Here is a 20344-nt window from a genome sequence, read left to right on the forward strand (position 1 = left end):
GTATTGGCTCAACTCTTTTTTGTTGGGAAGTAAAATTGGATAGCATCGGTTTTATAATGTAATCAGATGAGTAGCTATTGCAGTTATTGTGGTACTTTTACTAATGGTTACAAATTTACCGCAGTAAAAATATGGAACTAATAATTCAGTAAGTTGCAGATGACCCAGCTCGACAGAGTGAAGAGGGTTCCTAAAATGTGCACCACCAGCTCCCGGTACGAGGAGTACAACAAAATACAACTCTGTAGATACCACGCTAATAAGACTAGAGCTACCATCTGTACTCCGGTAAGATACTATCTGTACTCCGGTTAGATGCTATCCGTACTCCGGTGAAATACTATCTGTACTCCGGTAAAATACTATCTGCACTCCGGTAAGATGCTATCTGTACTCCGGTAAGATGCTATCTGTACTCCAGTAAGATACTATCTGTACTCCAGTAAGATACTATCTGTACTCCAGTAAGATGCTATCTGTACTCCGGTAAGATGCTATCTGTACTCCAGTAAGATGCTACTTGTACTCCAGTAAGATACTATCTGTACTCCAGTAAAAATTAATATTTGTGCTCCAGTAACACTATCTTTATAACAGTGTACTTATAATAAGTAATATTCTCTTAGGAATTGTATCTTAGTAACAGTAGCTTAGCAACAGTATCTTAAGAGGACATACACCAAAACTTTTTTTGCCGGGACCCGCGATTTGACTTCATATTAATTATGAAAGTATAGATTTAAAAAATAAGATTTGATACATTGAAATTTTTTTTCAGTATTAAAGGATTTTATAATTAAACAATATATGACGAAGTTACAGACCAAACAAGGTCGAGAGAAGCAAAATTGAAATTTTTGCCTACTATCAAAGTTGTATATTTTACCAATCACCCAGGTCATAAGATATCGCTTCAAAAATTCTTGTATTTTGAGTATCATATCCAACTTTTTGGAACATGATTTCTCTCTCTTTTAAGCCTTAAATCTGCCATTTTTGGCCCTTTTTTACGAAGTCATTTGAGGCCAGACTTCATACCTCAAAACTCAAAAATGAGAAAGGGCTTCTTATACGGACTGTCAATAATGTTTAGTAACAAAAATCAGCCAAAAAACTTTTAAAATGACTGAAATATCGGTATTACAGTGACAGACTTCTAAAATTTGAAAAAACTTTCCAAAAAGAAAATATTTTTTTCCGAAAGTGCATATTCTCAAAATTTTTTTTTCAATGTATCAAATCTTATTGTTTTTATCTATACTTTCATAATATGAAGTCAAATCGCGGTTCCCGACAAAAAAAGGTGTTGGTTTATGTCCCTTAAGAGCTTAAGATAACAATTGATACGACATAGTCTTTCAGAGCAAGCCAAGACAATTGGGGGCAGTTACGGAGCTGTTAGTACTCCACAACGCAGCTGACAGACAGTGCAGTCAAGAGGTACAATATCACTACATATCTTTTTATATGTGTTTTAAGGAGTGTCTCTTGGTTCTTTCTTACAAGTTGAATGTTATGACATGTTTCGAATTTTTAAATCACCCACAATTCTCAGGTGCACTACTACCTAAGAGAAATGTTCGAACAGGCAAAGAAATTGAAAGAGTTCCAATCCTGCCGACTCCAGAACTATAAACCTATTATCTCAGCTAAAACAAGTAAGGCACCTTTTTATATCAAGGTTTAAGCTTGGAATTGGAATCAGAAATGGCAGCCCCATATGCATAGAAAGATAGAAGGAGGGGACGCGGATTCAGGGTATCTTGGTCTGCGCAAGCAATTCATCGACTTTACAAGTATTATCTGACCAGTAATCCTCCATCTAACACTATTTTACCATACACACCACTGTTTGACCACTCATTGAACTTCCATCGACTATAGACTCTATAGAGGTATTATCTGGTCACTACTCCACCATTTACCACTATTTTACCACTATTCTACCACTAATCCTTACAGCTCGGAGCAAGCAGCAGAGTCCAGCCACCTCACAGAGAGTAACGTTCAGCGCTCTGGGTGTTCCCACACAACGGAGTAGGGTGAGAAAACACCACACTGTCACCCACTCTCTGTTGTCAGACGATCACGGGGTCTGTAGAGATGGCCAGGATCAGAGAGTCTTCATCAAACTGTCCCGACCAACTCTTGAGCAAACACAGCCCGATAGAACTGTGAGAAAACAGACATTTAGACCCTTTTGTTTGATAAGAGGGCCACAGGAGCTGAATAGATTGAAACCCAAACCTGTTTCAGCTCCGCCATCTTCGCCCCAACTGGCAGAAGACACTCCCCTTAGACTGGTCTGAGGAACTGGTCATGTCTTTATCAGACTGGTCTGAGGTACCACTTATCTCTTTTCCTGACCCTTCTGTGGAACTAGTTTTATTTTTTCCTGATAAGTCTGAGAAACCATTCTCTTCATGCAATATTTATGAATAATGTATTGAATTCTTGTTAAAGCTATTGACCACAAAGCAGTTTGTTTTAAAACACGCTGGTAACAGTTTTAGCTTAACTGTAGTGGGCAAACAGAGTTTACTGTTTAATGATATTTTTGACGTTTCAAGTGGCTTACCACCCAATAATCGTGCGGTTTATCTGTTCCATTAAGTTATTACGAAATCAATCAGCATAAATTTAAATAATAAACTTACATCAAACAAATATGAACATAAACTGTTAACTGTTAAGGAAAAAGTAGAAAAAGTCAAAATCAGTCATCGAGTCTACCAGTGATATTACCAGTGGTAGGACCACCGTCATAATAAATTAGCTGCATAACAAAAACAGCCATAAAATCAAATAAATCCAACACTAAGCTGAATATTTGACAGAAGATTTCATCGTTTGTGTCAGGTAAGTGCCCTGATAGCGCTCATTGTTTCTATGGTAACACAGAGGACCCCCACCTGATTACCATCCCTCGCCCCGAAGAGCGGTAACTCCTCTTCTGTGATATCTTCCAACACGGGTAAATCCACAGTAGCCCTACACAGGTTATTGCACTCAGCATCTGTATCATCACCAGGGTCTGATACCACTGTGAATGTGATCTTTTTCTCGGCAGAGTTGTTGACAATATCTTTGAGCATACGCCAATCCTCTGTTTCCTTCTCGATGTAAAATGTTTTCCTGAAGTTAAAGTTCAGTTTTGTGTCCGGTGTAACTTTTACTGATCCGGGCGTTTCTGTGTCTGCTGGGTCCACATTTAGTAGCTTGTATTCTACAAATACCTGGAAAAGAAGCACTATTAGATATTAAAGATTAAACAGTAAAATATAATACAAAATACATAGTGTAAATTGTAAAAGTAATCAAAGTCAGTAGCGTGGTCTAATTTAAATTATTGATTACGTATGGTTGCATACGCATTATTGCTAATAAACAAACTTCTTACCTGCCCGATTTCTGCCTCCACAACAAAGAATGCGTCAGGTCTGAAGGAGAGATAGTGAATAATGACGACGAGGGGAGGAGGGCGGGGAGTAGGGTCAGGAGTAGAGGAGACTGTCTCTCCGAGATCAAGCGAGTCAGCAGTCCTGGACATTGACATGTCACGTGTAGCAGTAAAGTCACGTGTAGCTGTAAAGTCACGTGTCGTCATCACCACCATCTCGTCGTCATCACTGGACATCATCCGCTCTGTTACCTGTTCCAACGTCTCGTCCTCGTCTAGTCCCGCGTTATTTGCTGAGTTACCTGAGAACATGGAACTGTGGTAAGTTACCAAGGTTACCATTGGTAACTAGTCACCAGCAACAAATATTTAGTTACTTGTAACTAATAAAAATGGCAACTTAAAGCTAGCTACTTTGACAACTGTCAACACTCAATATTATATTAATATACATAATAGGTAACTACTTGATGTCGTGTCTGACCTATTTCAAGTGAGTCCTCCTCCGATGGCTCCTCCTCGAAGAATGTGGTATCAAAAGGAGTGGCCTGGTTCAGCTGAGCTGCAGAAGTGGGCTCCAACTCTGTTTCAACTGATAATTATAGAGTTTACGGTGTAAATTACGGCAGTTTTAGGGGACTTTAGGGGGTGTATAATTGTAAACCAACTTACCTGCTTTAACTATTATGGGGTATGCGGATGATTTTTAGAATAATTAATTAGCTACATAAGTAATGAATAATTGATCAATGAATTATTAACTTATTAGCGATTAACTAATTGATTACCGATGTCAGGTTCGTCGTCAGAGAGGTCCATGTAGCTGGGAGGTCGAGGGGAAGGGACTGGAGTTGTGGATCTCACTTCAAACGTGCCCAGAACAATATCATCTTCGTCACTACTGTCGTCTAGTACACTCTGTTGTAACTGGGAGTTACAGTTAGTATCTCTTTTCTCAGTATCTCCCGTACTATCTTTCTTTATAATATCAATCAAGTTAAACTTAAATATTTATATATTTATTAATATTAAAGTTAAATATGAGGACATCTGTACTAATATACATATAATCCACTCCGCTATTCTGCACTAAATAAAAACCTTTTTGAGTCTCGACACTTGTGAGTTTTCTCCAGGAGCTGAGGATTCTTCTTTTTCTTGAGCGCTCTGGGCGTCGGCTGCGGCTTTCTGAGATGTTTCTTGGTCATTATCAGAAGAACTAGCCAGTCCAGCTAATTCTTCCATCTCCTCACTAATCTCATCGCTAATTTCCTCGCTAATTTCATCGCTAATGATGGCTTGCACAATGTGGTCACCCTGTGTAACCAGAGTTTTGGGCGGTTCATCCACCGAGGATATTTCCGAGATGGTGCTTCCAGAAGATTCCTGCGATATCTATTGATTTGTTAAATCAGTGAAAAAAAACCTTTAACTCGTGCACAGAAAATAGACGTATTCGTCCAAATATTGTGAAACCTAAAACGTTTAAATACACACCCATTACTAACAAGATAGTTTACCTCTTTAGTTTTCTTGACAGCCCTCTCATACTCCTCCACACTTCTGAAGGATAAGAACTCAGTTTGGGGAGCCTCAACTGTTGTTACCTCTTGTTCCTCCCTTAACTCTGCTTCTTCTATCTTGAACGTCACCTGATTGGTTACAGTAAGTTATTATCTACTGTAATCTATAGGTTAAACAGGGGTTAGTCTATGAGGGGACTGCTAGGTGGTTTTATGGAAGGGGTTATGAGGGTTAGAGGGCAATAACGAACATGTTGAAGAGCTGGTTTACTCTGCTCCTTTATCAATTCCTCTTCTTTTACACCCTCTTCTTTAGCCCTCCTCTGCTCTTCCTCTTCTCTCCTTTGTGCTGCCTCTCTCCTCCTCTCCTCCTCGTCTTCCCTTCTCCTCTCTTCTGCTCTCCTTTTCTCATCTTGTTCACGTGAAATCTGCTCGTAGTGTTCTGGGAGCAGTGACTGCGGTTCTGAAACAAACAAACATTCAGACGTTCAGACAAACGTTCAAATAACAAGCTATTATTATTGTACCCTGGTTACAATTTATAACTTTCGGATAATCTTTAAATATAAATGAACGTTTAACAAAACGTTCAAAAATGTAAATGAACGTTTAACAAAACGTAAATAAAAATGTAGATGAACGTTAAAGTAAAACCAAAGAACTGACCAGTGTCCAAGTCACAGGCTGCGTATCGTCTGTCAGTCTGATCAGGAGTAAGAATATCAGGCTGAGCCGAGGGAGGCAGATAGCTCATCTGCCACTCCAACTTCAGGGACATAACCCCAACCACCCCACCTCCAAGAGTCTTGTTGGAGATCTCAAACACACCGGAGATATTGTTACCGTGAGCTAGGGGCAGGAGGGGCACTTCTACCACTCCTAACAGGCTATCTGGCTGCTCAGAGTCATCAAACACATAGATGTGGCAAACTCCCTGGGTTAGGTACCTGCCAGTCATCAAGTTAAATAGGTCAGTTTAACAATTAATACAAATATGTCGAAGCTGCAAGAGGTGGTAAAAAAGGTATAGGGGTAGCAAAAGAGGGTACACGTTTCTCGTGTATGAGAATAAGCTAATAAGGTGTACACTGTCATGTACAGTTAATGAAGGATGTAGCTGATTATAACCTGTGCAGATGTCCATCAGTAGAGACAGGGTAACTCATAGTGTCGTTGTACTGGGGACTATTAGTGCTGTCTATTATAGCTGTGTCGTGGTCCTCGAACGTGTAGAACTTGTACATTACATACCTGGTCGATATTGGGAATGTTAATACGAGTGTACTCTGATATTAACTGATGTTTAGACATCAAACCTACAAAGTTGTATCATTGATACGAGAGCTTCAGAGTTCAGAGCGAGGGGTTGCTGTTTGGGGCACTATCCGTCGCGGAGTCGAGTCCGCGGCGGAGCCGCCGGACTCCGAGCGGACTCCGAGCGGACTCCGGCGGAGCCGCCGGACTCCGAGCGGACTCCGGCGTTGCTCCGCCAAAATGTATTTACAGTGGACTCGAGTACATTTTGGCGGACTCCGAGCGGAGCCGAGCGGACTCCGAGCGGACTTTAAAGTCCGCCGCGGACTCCGAGCGGCTCCGCGGCGGCTCGGTGGAGTGTCCGCCGCGGACTAAGCCACTAGGCGGACTCCGGTCCGCCGCGGACTCCGGCGGAGTGCTTGGCGGACTCCGCCGGACCTCTCCGCCAGACTTGAATCCGGCGGAGTCCGGCGGAGCTTGGCGGACTCCGCCAGCTCGGCGGACTCCGCTCGGAGTCCGCCGGACTCCAACAGAGTCCACTGACTTCCGACCTCCGTCTTCCGACCCTCGGCTAAATTTGTCACGTGACATACAACATAGCATTTTGCAATATTGTGGTCAGATGAAAAGGTCGCTAGTGATAAACCTTAACCATTACCCTCACAATGTCAATAGTTTACAACTCTAGTCCTAACTTTGACCCTATAATGTATAAACGTTGACCCTAACCCTCCACCAAACCGTCCGCAGCGAAATATCAATGTCATTGACTGGTCACGTGACCAAAACAATTTTTGTCATATTATCTCATATGGGGAAGCGTTTTTAGTTTTACCTTACACGTTGCATGTGGCGTCATTCGGCCGGATCCCAGCAAGCAAAAATACGTCGACCATCACAGGACGACGCCAAAATGACTTGTGGAACAAGCGCGCCCGCAGCGGCGCGAAAGCACCTGGTTAGCTAAACACTAAATGAACGCGATGTGCCTTGCATTGTAGGATGAAATCCTACTAGCTGACCCCACTCGCAGCTGTGATGTTCGCTGTACGTCAGCGATCGAAATTTATACGCGTATCACCCGTTAAGATGTGCCACCCGACGCGCCACGCAATTTTTCTCGTTGCTCGTCGCACGTCGACGAACAACGAAGCTCGTTGCGACGCGCAATGAGCTGCCAGGCTAGGACATCGTCCTGGTCCAACAAATTTTAGCGAGCGCGAGCGATTTTCTCCAAAAATTTAATGAGGGCGCCGACTTCCACTCTGGCTAGGTTTCTTTTTATAGGGGGTGCACGATAAAAATAAAGTTGCTTGGATTTAAAAAATTTTTGTACCACTGTTTTCTAGAGACTGTGAGAATTTTCACAATACCAAATTTGTTATACCTTTTTGGAAAGATCAGTGAGTTTCGCCTAGGTGCCATATTTGATGGTGCGCGGCTTTTGGAGCAAAAGTAGCTGTAAAAGTCGCGTAATTTGACCAAATTCGTCCAAATTTGACCATTTTTGTCGTATTATTCGGATTTATCTTCAGTTCCTTAAATGAGATCATTCTGGAAATTGGCGACGACCTTCCAATTGGGCTTTCACAACTGTCCGAAAAATTTGGTGGATATCGGAGTTGATATAGTAATAAAAATGGGGCAAAATACGCTGCTTTTAGCTGTAACATAATGTCTGATGGTTGGATATGCTTTAAATTTTTCGGACACTTTCCTTGTAAGTTTATGAGTAAGCTTACCAATTTTTGTTGCAATTGGAGGTCGGGAAGGATACTCTATATCTATTTGTTTGAGGAGAATAATTAGCAAGGCAGTGGTAACCGTATTAAAGCCGGACATATTGGCAGCAAGCGGATGTTTAAACATGCGCAGGTCTTGAGAGAGGGATAGAAGCAGCAACACATGTAATGCGACAAATCTTTGAGAGCAGTGAATGTGAAGCAGTTATTCTTATAGATGCTGAGAATGCCTTCAAATCAAATCAAATCAAATCAAAAATAATGTCATAAACATCATCACAGATTATCGAAAACTCGTCCTTTTTCCTTCACTTCAAAATTTAACTTATATTATAGGTACATATATTATTACCTCGGAGCGGTAATTGGAACCCCTAGGTTCAAGGAGGAATATCATGTCAAAAAGAAAGTAGAGAAATGTATAAAGGATATAGAGAAACTTTTTACTTTTGCTGCCGATGAGCCACAGGCAGCGTTAGCTGCATACAGTAAAGGAGTAAATTGCAGATGGCAATACCTTCAAAGAACTGTTCCCAACATAGCAGAACTATTCAGACCACTAGAGAGTGTCTTAAGACACAAACTGATACCAGCACTCGTGGGCAGATAAGTATAATGAATAAATTGTGTAGAAATGAATAAATGTGACTGTGAGTGTGACATTGTGACATGTACATTTGCATTTGCAATTTGGGTACGTGGGCCGGCACGATCCACGTGCGCGGCGCCCCCGCGCCCATTATGCTTACATCTCCAATTTCAATTGCAGTGTGGTGCTTGCGTGGCGCGGCGGGTCGGGTACTCATGTACTTGATTATTAAGAGTACCCCATCTTATGAACGATAGATGAACTAACAATATATTTTGAAGTTTTTTTTGAAGTATATTATATGTATTGATTATTCTGTGGCAAATAAAATTCTCTTTTTCTTAAATTCTCTTTTTCTTAATTCTTGTTCATTGAAATATTACCGCCAGCTAGGAGCCGCAGCTGCGACTGCAAGCCGTGTTACCCACTTCCCTGTACTGTATTGTGATCAGCATGAGTTTAATCAAAGTAATGTGTATCACTCGCTTCACTCGATCCGAAATTAAAGTATATAATCCTACAACGCTAAGCTAGTAATAAAGTTTTATGAAAGCACTCTGGCCAAGTCAGTGGATTCTTTTTACCTAATTTTACCTCATCCCATTAAGGAACGCGCGCTGGGTAAAAAGAAACCTAGCCAGAGTGGAAGTCGGCGCCCTCATTAAATTTTTGGAGAAAATCGCTCGCCAAAATTTGTTGGACCAGGACGATGTCCTAGCCTGGCAGCTCATTGCGCGGCGCGTCGCAACGAGCTTCGTTGTTCATCGACGTGCGACGAGCAACGAGAAAAATTGTGTGGCGCGTCGAGTGGCACATCTTAACGGGGGATACGCGTATAAATTCCGATCACTGACGTACAGCGAGCAGCACAGCTGCGAATGGCGTCAGCTAGTAGGATTTCATCCTACAAGGCACATCGCGTTTACCTAGCTAACCAGGTCATTTCCGCCTCCGGCGGTCGCGCGCTACTGCAAGCGAGAGGGCTATAGTTAGAGCAACACATCGCGCCACAAGCCAAATATTTATCAACATCTTGACTAGCTACGCGGTCCTTTTCCGCATGCGCTCGCGCTGTGCTCAAAAATTGACGTCGTCAATCAATCAACATCAAGATTTTAGTTTTACATTTGACCTTTATGTCAAAAAATCTTTGAATTTTCAATCGGTGGTCGACGTTACCTGAGGACCTCAGGCTTCGTCCTTACTTCGTCACAGGACGATCGGAGCTCGAAGAGCGTAGAGAGTGCTGGCTGGCGTCGTCCTGTGATGGTCGACGTATTTTTGCTTGCTAAAAACGCTTCCCCATATGAGATAATATGACAAAAATTGTTTTGGTCACGTGACCAGTCAATGACATTGATATTTCGCTGCGGACGGTTTGGTGGAGGGTTAGGGTCAACGTTTATACATTATAGGGTCAAAGTTAGGACTAGAGTTGTAAACTATTGACATTGTGAGGGTAATGGTTAAGGTTTATCACTAGCGACCTTTTCATCTGACCACAATATTGCAAAATGCTATGTTGTATGTCACGTGACAAATTTAGCCGAGGGTCGGAAGACGGAGGTCGGAAGTCAGTGGACTCTGTTGGAGTCCGGCGGACTCCGAGCGGAGTCCGCCGAGCTGGCGGAGTCCGCCAAGCTCCGCCGGACTCCGCCGGATTCAAGTCTGGCGGAGAGGTCCGGCGGAGTCCGCCAAGCACTCCGCCGGAGTCCGCGGCGGACCGGAGTCCGCCTAGTGGCTTAGTCCGCGGCGGACACTCCACCGAGCCGCCGCGGAGCCGCTCGGAGTCCGCGGCGGACTTTAAAGTCCGCTCGGAGTCCGCTCGGCTCCGCTCGGAGTCCGCCAAAATGTACTCGAGTCCACTGTAAATACATTTTGGCGGAGCAACGCCGGAGTCCGCTCGGAGTCCGGCGGCTCCGCCGGAGTCCGCTCGGAGTCCGCTCGGAGTCCGGCGGCTCCGCCGCGGACTCGACTCCGCGACGGATAGTGCCCTGTTTGGAGGTTGATAAATAGCTGATATTAATTATTTATTACCTGAGTAACAAAAATGTGGAATAAAGGTGGAACTAACGGTGAAGGTTGAGAATTAGAAGATGATTTGAGTTGTGAACAGTTCAGTACGGTTATCTTCAGTTCGTTGTAATTGTCACGTGCCACACCATCACTTGCTGCATCTGCAATAAAATAAAATATCAACAAAATACAAACAAGTTTATAAGTCTAACATGGTAATAAATGAAGGTAACTCCACAAAATACTAGCACCTAACAAACGAGTGTAACACTAGATATCGGACCTGGTTGGTTGTTGTTGTTAAGGTAAGTATTAGCCTTCATTCTCTCTTTGAACAAGGTAAGTGAGTGTGTTATCGGGAACTTGAGTCGAGTATAGTACTCCAGGTTAGCGAACACAACTCCGTTTATTTCACCACTTGTACCTGGATTAGAAGTTACAGTCAGGTTCAAATATCTTGTTCGTGAGAAAAACAGTAAAACCCAATAAATCGGGGTTTTACTGTACACACTACACAGGATAGCAATGATGCACCACGCATTGTTATTTATTTCCTTAGTATATTAGAGTAAGAACACTCAGTCCCAAGCCTGAGGGTTAAAATATTCCAACTTCAATCGAGTTGTCTCTTGAATGTAAAAAATACCAATCATCGGTGCCAAAATTATATTTAATTTGACATTTTGTCATACTGACTGCACACAACATTTGCTTGCGTCAGTAAATTTTAATTCGGCGTCTGCGTGTTCCGTGACAAATATAACGTAGACGCGCACAATACAGACGGTCAAAACAATGATGTCTCCGGCCGCGGCTCGAGCTCTCCAGGATATTTATTATCATTAACGTACTTAACCCCACTTACCTAATATCTGAAGTGAGCCGTGAACTCTTGAATTGGAGGGCTGGTTTATAATCTCTTTGAAAAACAGCTGACAAGCTCCAATACACCTGACAGTAATTAGTTTACATCTTACAAAATCCTAATAACATCACCATAGTAAGTAATAATGAATAAATATAGAAATATTGGCAACCAACCTCTTAACTTTATTTTAAAGATGTAAAATACCGCTAACCTGAATTCAACGCCATTACAACTGTACAGATACACTCCGGCGCTCTCACTTTGCAAACTCTTCAGGAAGAAATCGTCAACATTAACGATATTCTGACTAGTTGTATTGAAATCAGGCTGCAAACCCCCAACAACTGCAATGTGTCGGTTTATGAAGGATGTTAACCTTAAAATACATATAACTATGTATAAGTAATCTTGTGACTGATTTGGGAGTTCTATCCCGAGTCTGTATTTAATTACATCTTAAATATTTCATCTTCAAAGTTAAAATAAATTAAAATACAACTACACGCATCATTTCTAGAATATGGAGCGATAGTAATTAACAACACCACCGCACTGCACAGTAAAAACAGAGGTATTAAAGCAGAAGAAGCTACTCACCCTTACTAATGACCGTCTCAAAATGGTAGAAGTTGAGAACCACAAATAACTTCTCATCAGGATTCAGTAGATGCTCTTGTGAGAGGTAGAGTTTACCAATGTGTATCTCCATCACATTCTGAAGTTTTAGTGTTCATATTGTTCAGAGTGTTTATAATGTTTATTGTTCATATTGTTCAGAGTGTTTATTAACGTTTAGTGTTCATATTGTTTATATTGTCAATAATTTAGTATACACTATAAATTCAACCCGTTCATATTTTTATTTATTTTTCTGTCCCTTAAAAAAACCAGAATAGGTTAGCTTAAAGACTGCTACTAAATCATAACAAATTACTAACAATAAAAGTGCACTGTAATTACCTGGCCCCGCTCTAAATTAATATTATAATCTGCAGGACTATCACTATCACTTGTGGGTTCTATCTTCACCATTTTAGTTCCATACGCAATGTCTCTCAACTGCAGCTCCAGTTTGTTTATCGTGTGGTTCCTTATGTCCAGCAGTTTGGCTGTTTCATCTTCCCGTCTTGCGAACTCTCTCCTCACACGCTCGTACTTTCCTGTTAGACCAGTAACCTGTAGGAGAAAACAAAGTAATTATTTGTTTATAAAGTTGATTTTTATAATTATTCGTTACAAGCAAGATCAATCGGGTAGACTAAAACTTAATTTTGTCCGTAATTATTTAGTGATATTTTCCTAACCTCATCCTGGTAGTCCTGCTTAAGTTTGTACTGAATATCCAGGAGCATGTTAGTTTTCTCCAGCTCCATAACCAAGTTAGCATGCTCACTTTGCAGTTCTCTTAGCTCACTGGCCGGGTCCTCCCCAACTAGACTCTCCACATCCAACTGCAGTGCTTTACTCGACTGATAAACACATTTATTATTATAAGTTTAGTAAATTTACAGTACAGTATCCAAATTATTATTGGCTATTCTATCAAAATGTATTAAACCAAATACACTTTAATAAGATTGTACTGACTTGAACTGGAATCTCCCTGGTAACCACATTGGTAACTGTATCTCTGGTAACTGTATCTCTGGTAACTGTATCTCTGGTAACAGACTCCTGGTCTTCAGCTATACGCTCCTCTCTTTCCCGTATTCTTATTTTCTCTTCCTCCTCTAAAATTATAATTACTTAATTAGTTAGCCAATCAAATTACTAGAACTACCTCTCATGAATGGTAGACTAACGCCTCTTCGAGATGTTTATCAAGTTTGTTAGCATCATCATCATCAGTCCTGTAACGAATCATAGATAAGAAAGCAGATAAGAACATACCAAGTAGTTCCCTAGTTCTGTCCAGTTGCATCTCCAACTCTCGGTTAGTCATCTCAAGTTTGTTAACTCTGTGTTCTAACTCAGATGCTTTGTCTCGCTCAGTCAGGAACTTGTCGAATACCTCATCATGTTCTGGTACTGCGTCCTGGGAAACGAGAATTATTGGGAAACTGGAACTATTGGGAAACGGGAATAAACGTGCAACTTGGAAATTTGTCGATAAATAATTATGGATGTACTTATTGTACATATCTGGACACTCTCGAGGTACAGTTGGGCTCCAATTGGGGCACAGCTTGGGTACATAATCTAGTCTCTCTACTATTTAAAAACCTGAGTGGTTGACTGCAACCTCTCTAGTCTATGTTCTAACTGTTTCACTCTGTCCCGTAGTTTTCTTTCATTCTGCTTATAGTTCTTCTCCTTCTCAATATCAAACACATCCTCAATCAGCCGGCTGTTTTCCTGAAAATGCCGAACATGCTGAGTAAATCTAACTAAACGACTGAATAATGATAATAATACAGAGACTATAAAGATATGGTTTCTTACACTATAAGCACCCCTTGAAGGAACAGAAGAATAATAAGCCATCCTCCTTCTCTAAAAGTACCCCACCTGCTTCAGTATCTCCCTCTCCCTCTCTACCTCCTCCAGCGCCACACTCATCTCATTAGCCTGATTACTCTGCAACAAGGAGTTTTCAGCTCGGTTATGAGTAGCTCTCAGCTGAGCATTAAGTTTCTCAATTTGTCCCCGCAGTTCGGACACCTCCTCCTCCGCGCGGTCGCGTTCTCTTTTAGACGTGCTCAGCTCGTTACGTATTTTCAGAACTTTAGTGTCGCCGTCCCCCAGTTGGTCTTCATAGTCTTTTATCTTACTGAAAGAAAAATACTTGTAATGGGGTTTAACGAGTTACTTTATGCTATTATGATTCATAAACTGCAGTGTCGTGATATAGGGCAATAAAAAGAAGAGGAAAATAGCTTAATAAAGATTACTTAGATAACACAAAAATAAAACTGTTTCGCACCGTTGTAAGTTGATAATATCGATATCCTCAGAAATGCCCGTTCTTTGATGCTGTAGAAGCTGTTCTCTCAGCGCGAGAAGCTTGTTCTCGTAGCCCAGCTCTAAATCTTGTTGTCTGTTGAGAAGATCCTGCTTCTCATCCTCCACCACCTGACAAACATACATTACATTACAAGAAACTTTGCATAACTCTGCACATCACCTCCGACTACGGTGTAGTTAAAGCTTAGCTACTTTAAACACTGAATCAACTTCGTGTGTGACTACTTAGGGACTTATTAGTGACTACTTAGGGACTTATTAGTGACTACTTAGGGACTTATTAATGACTAATTAAATATTAATAATAATGAGCAATTTAGTAATCAATGACTAGTTGGTAATACCCATTACCGGTACCCAGTACGTGTATACTCCACCATGCACATGGTGTGATGCAAGTTAGCACAACTGACAGTTTGGTTTGTCTGTCCAGTCTCCAATATGATGTATCTTCGTTCTCAGTTGTAATTCATATTAGAACGTCATCTCCAAACCATCTACTTTGTTGTTGTGCGCTATTTAACTTTCCTCTCAGTTGATTGGGAATTAGTAGTGTTGAAAGTTTCAAAAGCTTGAATCCTACTTTCCTCTCATCTTTACATTTTTGTTGTATTTTCCTGATCCTTATATGTCTCTCTTAGTAGTTGTATGTTATATGTAGGTTTAGAGGTAGAAAAGTGTGTGTGTTATTGTAACAGGGAATGAGAGGCATTCTTGTTGTTACAATCCTGACAGCTATCTCTAAACAACAGAACACCACAAGCAGCAGAGCTAGAAACAGAGCCCATCTGTTTGGTAAGTTGAACAATTTCACTCAGTTGTATTTAAGTTAATACGGCTACATTTAATTTAAAATCTATTTTTTAAATATTGCCAAATACTGTTTTATTAATTAATTATTGTGGTGAGAGGGGATGATAGTATGAACTACAGATTGGGAGGCGGCAGATGGGTTGGCGTTTTCGGAAGTAGAGTGGAGCTGGAAACCAGTACAAATACAGACTCGCTACCAGTCGGGCGGCACTACACCAGCGGGCGGCGCTACAACCTACCCAGGGGGCGGCGCTACACTTAACGTGTATTTTGAGAACGAGGCGAGGGAGAGGGCGGGGGGAGTGAGGTTACTCTTCTCTGGTTCTGTGCAGTACCGGATCAGATACTGTATGAACACTTACTCTCTTTTTCCTTCAACTATACCTGATACTAATCTCAAGGTCTGCACCTTGCAGCGAACATTTCACTACTTTATTTTTATTTAACTATATTTTCTATGTTGTACACTAAATAATATACATAGATATTTCTCTATTTTTAGAACACCTTATAATATTTAATCATATTTTATTATGTTCCACCCAATTTTACTGTATATAGCTAACTTAATTTATTTCACTAAAGTTTAACTTTTTTCTTACTATATATCTCTTTATTTCACTACATTTTACTATGATTCGCTGTATTTCGATGTATTTCACTATGTTTCGCTGTATTTATTTATATTTCACTGTAATTATCTGTATTTCACTATTTTGCGATGTATTTACTATTTCTCTAAGATTTTCTTGTTCCAAAATATTTCTCCATGTTTCACTACATTTCACTGTAGGTGTGGACACTGGAGCGCACATCGCCCCGCACTATCAGGATCTTCTGTGAACAGGAGCTGGTGCTGAAGTTCCACCTCTCTGAAGCTACCTGCACTGGTTACAAGTTCTGGAAGCTCTACTGGAGCAGGACTCCTCAGTTAATCAACTTATCTCCTGATAACAAGTATCCTAGTACTGTTTATTGGAGAGCTGTATCTGATCTCAGTCAGCTCCTAGGTGAGAGTGCCGTATAGTGTATACTGTAAAGTAGGGTGCCTGTATAAGTGTATTATATGGTGTGGTATGAAGGGTCCCAACCCTCATCAAGCAACCTGGCTTTCATAATGGTCCTAAAATTTAATTATTTTACTAAATTATAAAAACTCTAGTCTCGTCACTCGTGACTGCTTGGTCTCAATATTTGTAAATTACTAGTTAGTAACCAATTAGTAACCAATTAGTGACTACTTCTACCTCCTAACATCCTGGGTGTCTCAGTGAACGGTGGCTGGACTGGATTCAGTGAGTGGTCTCACTGTTCCCAGGATTGTGGGGAGGGAACTCAGAGGAGAGTGAGGAACTGCAGCAACCCTGCCCCCACTAACGGGGGGAGGCACTGCTCGGGTAACCACACCCACTCTCAGCACTGTAACTTAAAACAGTGTCCAGGTTTGTATTCCCTTTTTACGCTACATTGATAGTTATAATATACAGTAAAACCTAATCTAACGCGGACTTTGGGGGATAGGAAACAGCCGCGGTAAATCGGGGTTTGCACTTTGTGGTAAATCGGGGTTTGCACTTTGTGGTAAATCGGGGTGCGGTAAATTGGGGTTTTACTGTCATGGTTTAAGGGGGGGGGGGGGGGGGGGGGCCAATGGATATTTTTTTGTGAAACTTGATTTCGAGATAGCAGTTGACCAACAAACTAGGACCAGTGACCGAACTTTTGAGGGGGTCCCGGACCCTAACCGCCAAACGGTGCCTGCGGGGCAGCCACGCCCATATTTGGTCCAAATTAGGCCCAATTTAGCCAAATACCCTGAACATGCCCAAAACCCAAATTTTAGGTGCTCTACTTGTAGCTAGTGGTCTCCTGAACTCGTATATGAAATTTCATCAAGATTGGACAAAAAATGACTGAGTTATGAGCCAAAAACCATATGCCCATATTTGGGCATACGCACCAAATTTGGTAGATTTCGTCCCATAAATTGTTCAAATATCAATATTTTTCACTGAAACTTACTTTATATGAAAGGTAAGCCTAAACTACATATTCTCTGTAAGTTATAGCTTTATATCTGTTTAAATGTGGATACTAAGGCGAAAAGACCACAAAAAATGAACTAAATTGCCCATATCTTGGTTCGCGATATTCGCGGAATTGATCTCATTAAAATTGTAACAACTCAATCAGTTTTCAAAATTTTTCCATGAAATTTTCGGAATCGACTCGAAATCGCATTTCCACCTTAGTTTGAGAACAGATTTTTGATTTAGGCCTCCAAAAAAATTTGGCGGCCAAATTCCAAAATTTTCCCGGAGAAATTCAGAATTTGGCCGCCAAATTTATTTTGAGGCCTTAATCAAAAATCTGTTCTGAAACTAAGGTGGAAATGCGATTTCGAGTCGATTCCGAAAATTTCATGGAAAAATTTTGAAAACTGATTGAGTTGTTACAATTTTAATGAGATCAATTCCGCGAATATCGCGAACCAAGATATGGGCAATTTAGTTCATTTTTTGTGGTCTTTTCGCCTTAGTATCCACATTTAAACAGATATAAAGCTATAACTTACAAAGAATATGTAGTTTAGGCTTACCTTTCATATAAAGTAAGTTTCAGTGAAAAATATTGATATTTGACCAATTTATGGGACGAAATCTACCAAATTTGGTGCGTATTCCCAAATATGGGCATATGGTTTTTGGCTCATAACTCAGTCATTTTTTGTCCAATCTTGATGAAATTTCATATACGACTTCAAGAGACCACTAGCTACAAGTAGAGCACCTAAAATTTGGGTTTTGGGCATGTTCAGAGTATTTGGCTAAATTGGGCCTAATTTGGACCAAATATGGGCGTGGCTGCCCCGCGGGCACCGTTTGGCGGTTGGGGTCCGGGACCCCCTCAAAAGTTCGGTCACTGGTCTTAGTTTGTTGGTCAACTGCTATCTCGAAATCAAGTTTCACAAAAAAATATCCATTGGCCCCCCCCCCCCCCCCCCCCTTAAGATAGTTAGATTTAAGGTCCCAGGAAAAGATCTAAACAATAATCCAGATATACATATATATGGAACAATTATTCCATCGGATTTTATGTTGACATTAAATTTGATAATCATTTAATAATTTCAGTTGATTTCGTATGGAAAGTTTTGAGTATATTTGTACTAGCTTCGATAGTGTTTACAACATTAAGCTGTATCATATCGGGGAGAAAATGTAATTCGGGGGAGATAACAGAAGACAACAGATTGCAGCTGAATCTGGGTCCAGTCACTTGAAGTAAAGATTGGACTGGGCAATTGGAGTATTGAGCCCCCAAGGCCCAAATGAACATTTTACGATTTTGTATTGATAAGTTTCTGGATATTGCAATATCATTTTTAATATAAGTTAGCTTTTGTAACTTTGTTAACCCACTACAACCGTTAAATATCCAAGAGCTAAATATTTGCATTGTTGGTACCCCACTCAGTGAACCAGAAGGTAAAATGTAGATATTTGTTATGAAAACAGCTTTTTAAAACAACCTCTAAAACAACCTCTAATTTAGCCATTTAAAGACGTCATTTCACCATATATAATTATAGATTATTCAGAAATTTGTATTTCCTTTGTATTTTACCGTTCTTATTTTAAGTACGTTATTACATTTTAGTGAGTCGCTCTTTGTGTTGCATGTTGTATAAAGTATAGATTTTGCTTGTTATGATGTACGTGTTTCGATTGATTGGAATGTGATGGATCTGTGATCTACTAGATGAACTAGATGAACTAGATGAAGTCTAAATAAAGCCTACAACAAAAAATATCAAACATCGTAGATTAATTTGTTGTAATTAAAATGCCTGTTGATCACCCCGTCAATCAATTAAAATCTCGAATAGTTTACCAAAAAGTAATCCGATTTTGTTTCCGAGCGAAATTGTTAGCAAAGTTATGGAAAAGGTTATAGAAAAAACCCTAGTTTCACATACCTGCAGTTGGTATTTGAGCTGGTCCACTATCTCATCCAACTGTTCTATCTCCATTTTGGCGTTATTTAACACACTCTGTCCATATTGAGGGAACTGGGGTGGTTTCTGCTGTCTAGCAGGAGTCTTCCTCCCCGGCGTTACTACTCCACCTGTGTTAACAGTACAGATCAGTACTCATATAATTATATCAAATTATTTAAAGATACATAAACACAGCATATCTGAATCCTTGATTTCTCTTGGAGAATTTCTCTTTACACTCTTAACTTGCGAACAAATTGAAGCAGCAGACTTTAAGCTAGAAACTTTATTGAATAGAAATAATCATTCCACGTAACTACGTCTTCTGAATCCCATACCAAATACTTAAATACCAGTACCTAATTACCAGTACCTAAATACCTTGTTTATAGGGTAGTCCAGTGTCTATTCTTGGTTCCACAAAGCTGTATCCCTTTTGAGATTTGCTTTTGTTCTGGTCAGGAGTAAGGTTTTTAGCCAGTAAAAGTTTCTGTTTTAGATTAGATATCTCCCCCTCTAGCTGGGATACCTTCATCTTTAAATCTTCCACCACTTCCACATCATTTGTGTACTTGGTAGGCTTTCCAACTGGAATTTGAGAAATGATTAGTTTACTCTGAACGTTATATATCAAACCCACAATATCTCTTTCTTGTCCCAACAATTTTTATCCCACGCTTCACATTTAGAATATAGTATTAAGACTGTTGTACTTTCCACAAAAATTCAGATAATAAACCTTGCAATTTCTTCATGTCTGATTTCAATCTGAGTATTTTAGTAGCTAGACGTTTCATTTTCTCATCCTGTGAGTGTCTCTGTTTCTTTAGTGCTGTGTTCTCCGCTGTCAGCTCGTAAACCTGGAGTAATAGATAACATAAACTAAACGCTCGTTGTACAAGGATATCATTTCTCATATTATAAACCACACAGCACCCCCTCCCTCCCCCTCCCTCCCTCCCCCTCCTCCTACCCCTCCCTCCCTCCTACTCCTCCCTTCCAGTAACATTTACCATGGCAACTGTTAAACTAACCTTATCCTCCAAGGAAGCCTCCATCTCGACCAGGTTACAGAGATGATGTTGTTGTGCTGGCTTCCTTTACACTAGCTACAACATCAAACAGGTGGTGTTATCAAACAATTAATAAATTGTAGTATCATTACATGTTACTTG

At 40.6% G+C, this 20344-nt stretch overlaps 3 protein-coding genes across 6 annotated transcripts in view; 1 reads left to right on the forward strand and 2 right to left on the reverse strand.

The window, feature by feature from the left end:
- The window catches only part of LOC134821203 (uncharacterized), a 90546-nt gene extending 71206 nt beyond the window's left edge, over window positions 1–19340 (reverse strand). The window contains exon 1 of the mRNA XM_063831894.1: window positions 19336–19340. The gene's annotated coding sequence lies outside the window, so the exon portion shown is untranslated. The remainder of the gene's footprint in view (window positions 1–19335) is intronic.
- On the forward strand, window positions 110–2583 carry LOC134821204 (uncharacterized). Its single transcript, XM_063831896.1, has 4 exons — window positions 110–288; window positions 1363–1440; window positions 1556–1658; window positions 1963–2583. Exons 1-4 carry the CDS (start codon window positions 160–162, stop codon window positions 2307–2309), a joined length of 657 nt encoding a protein of 218 aa, XP_063687966.1. The 5' UTR covers window positions 110–159; the 3' UTR covers window positions 2310–2583.
- Window positions 2630–20288, reverse strand: LOC134821200 (protein fantom-like). 4 transcript variants are annotated; one of them, XM_063831890.1, is made up of 25 exons: window positions 20204–20288; window positions 19909–20029; window positions 19551–19757; window positions 19149–19297; window positions 14316–14464; window positions 13901–14162; window positions 13616–13747; window positions 13283–13427; window positions 12980–13122; window positions 12697–12861; window positions 12353–12568; window positions 11990–12107; window positions 11604–11736; window positions 11390–11475; window positions 10808–10948; window positions 10583–10685; window positions 6052–6174; window positions 5590–5870; window positions 5175–5386; window positions 4921–5052; window positions 4502–4588; window positions 4189–4327; window positions 3885–3992; window positions 3401–3702; window positions 2630–3236 (listed from the first exon to the last, which is right to left on the reverse strand). In XM_063831890.1, exons 1-25 carry the CDS (start codon window positions 20225–20227, stop codon window positions 2856–2858), a joined length of 4059 nt encoding a protein of 1352 aa, XP_063687960.1. In that variant the 5' UTR covers window positions 20228–20288; the 3' UTR covers window positions 2630–2855. The 4 variants fall into 4 exon arrangements, with proteins under 4 accessions (XP_063687960.1, XP_063687961.1, XP_063687958.1 ...); XM_063831891.1 differs by having other exon boundaries at window positions 4189–4318; window positions 20204–20280; XM_063831888.1 differs by having other exon boundaries at window positions 4189–4318; window positions 4502–4795; window positions 20204–20280.
- Window positions 20289–20344: the final 56 nt, after the last annotated feature.

The sequence above is a fragment of the Bolinopsis microptera genome, chromosome 9, assembly GCF_026151205.1.
Source record: "Bolinopsis microptera isolate Bmic1 chromosome 9, MBARI_Bmic_1.0, whole genome shotgun sequence".
Lineage (NCBI taxonomy): Eukaryota > Metazoa > Ctenophora > Tentaculata > Lobata > Bolinopsidae > Bolinopsis > Bolinopsis microptera.

Coding starts and splice junctions, on each gene's coding strand:
- LOC134821204 (XM_063831896.1), top strand. CDS start 160: ATGACCCAGCTCGACAGAGTGAAGAGGGTTCCTAAAATGTGCACCACC. Junction 1,441..1,555: donor ACAGACAGTGCAGTCAAGAG/GTACAATATCAC, acceptor CACAATTCTCAG/GTGCACTACTACCTAAGAGA. Junction 1,659..1,962: donor TATTATCTCAGCTAAAACAA/GTAAGGCACCTT, acceptor TAATCCTTACAG/CTCGGAGCAAGCAGCAGAGT.
- LOC134821200 (XM_063831887.1), bottom strand. CDS start 20,227: ATGGAGGCTTCCTTGGAGGATAAG. Junction 20,030..20,203: donor AGGCTTCCTTGGAGGATAAG/GTTAGTTTAACA, acceptor CTATTACTCCAG/GTTTACGAGCTGACAGCGGA. Junction 12,108..12,352: donor TTAATTTAGAGCGGGGCCAG/GTAATTACAGTG, acceptor CTAAAACTTCAG/AATGTGATGGAGATACACAT.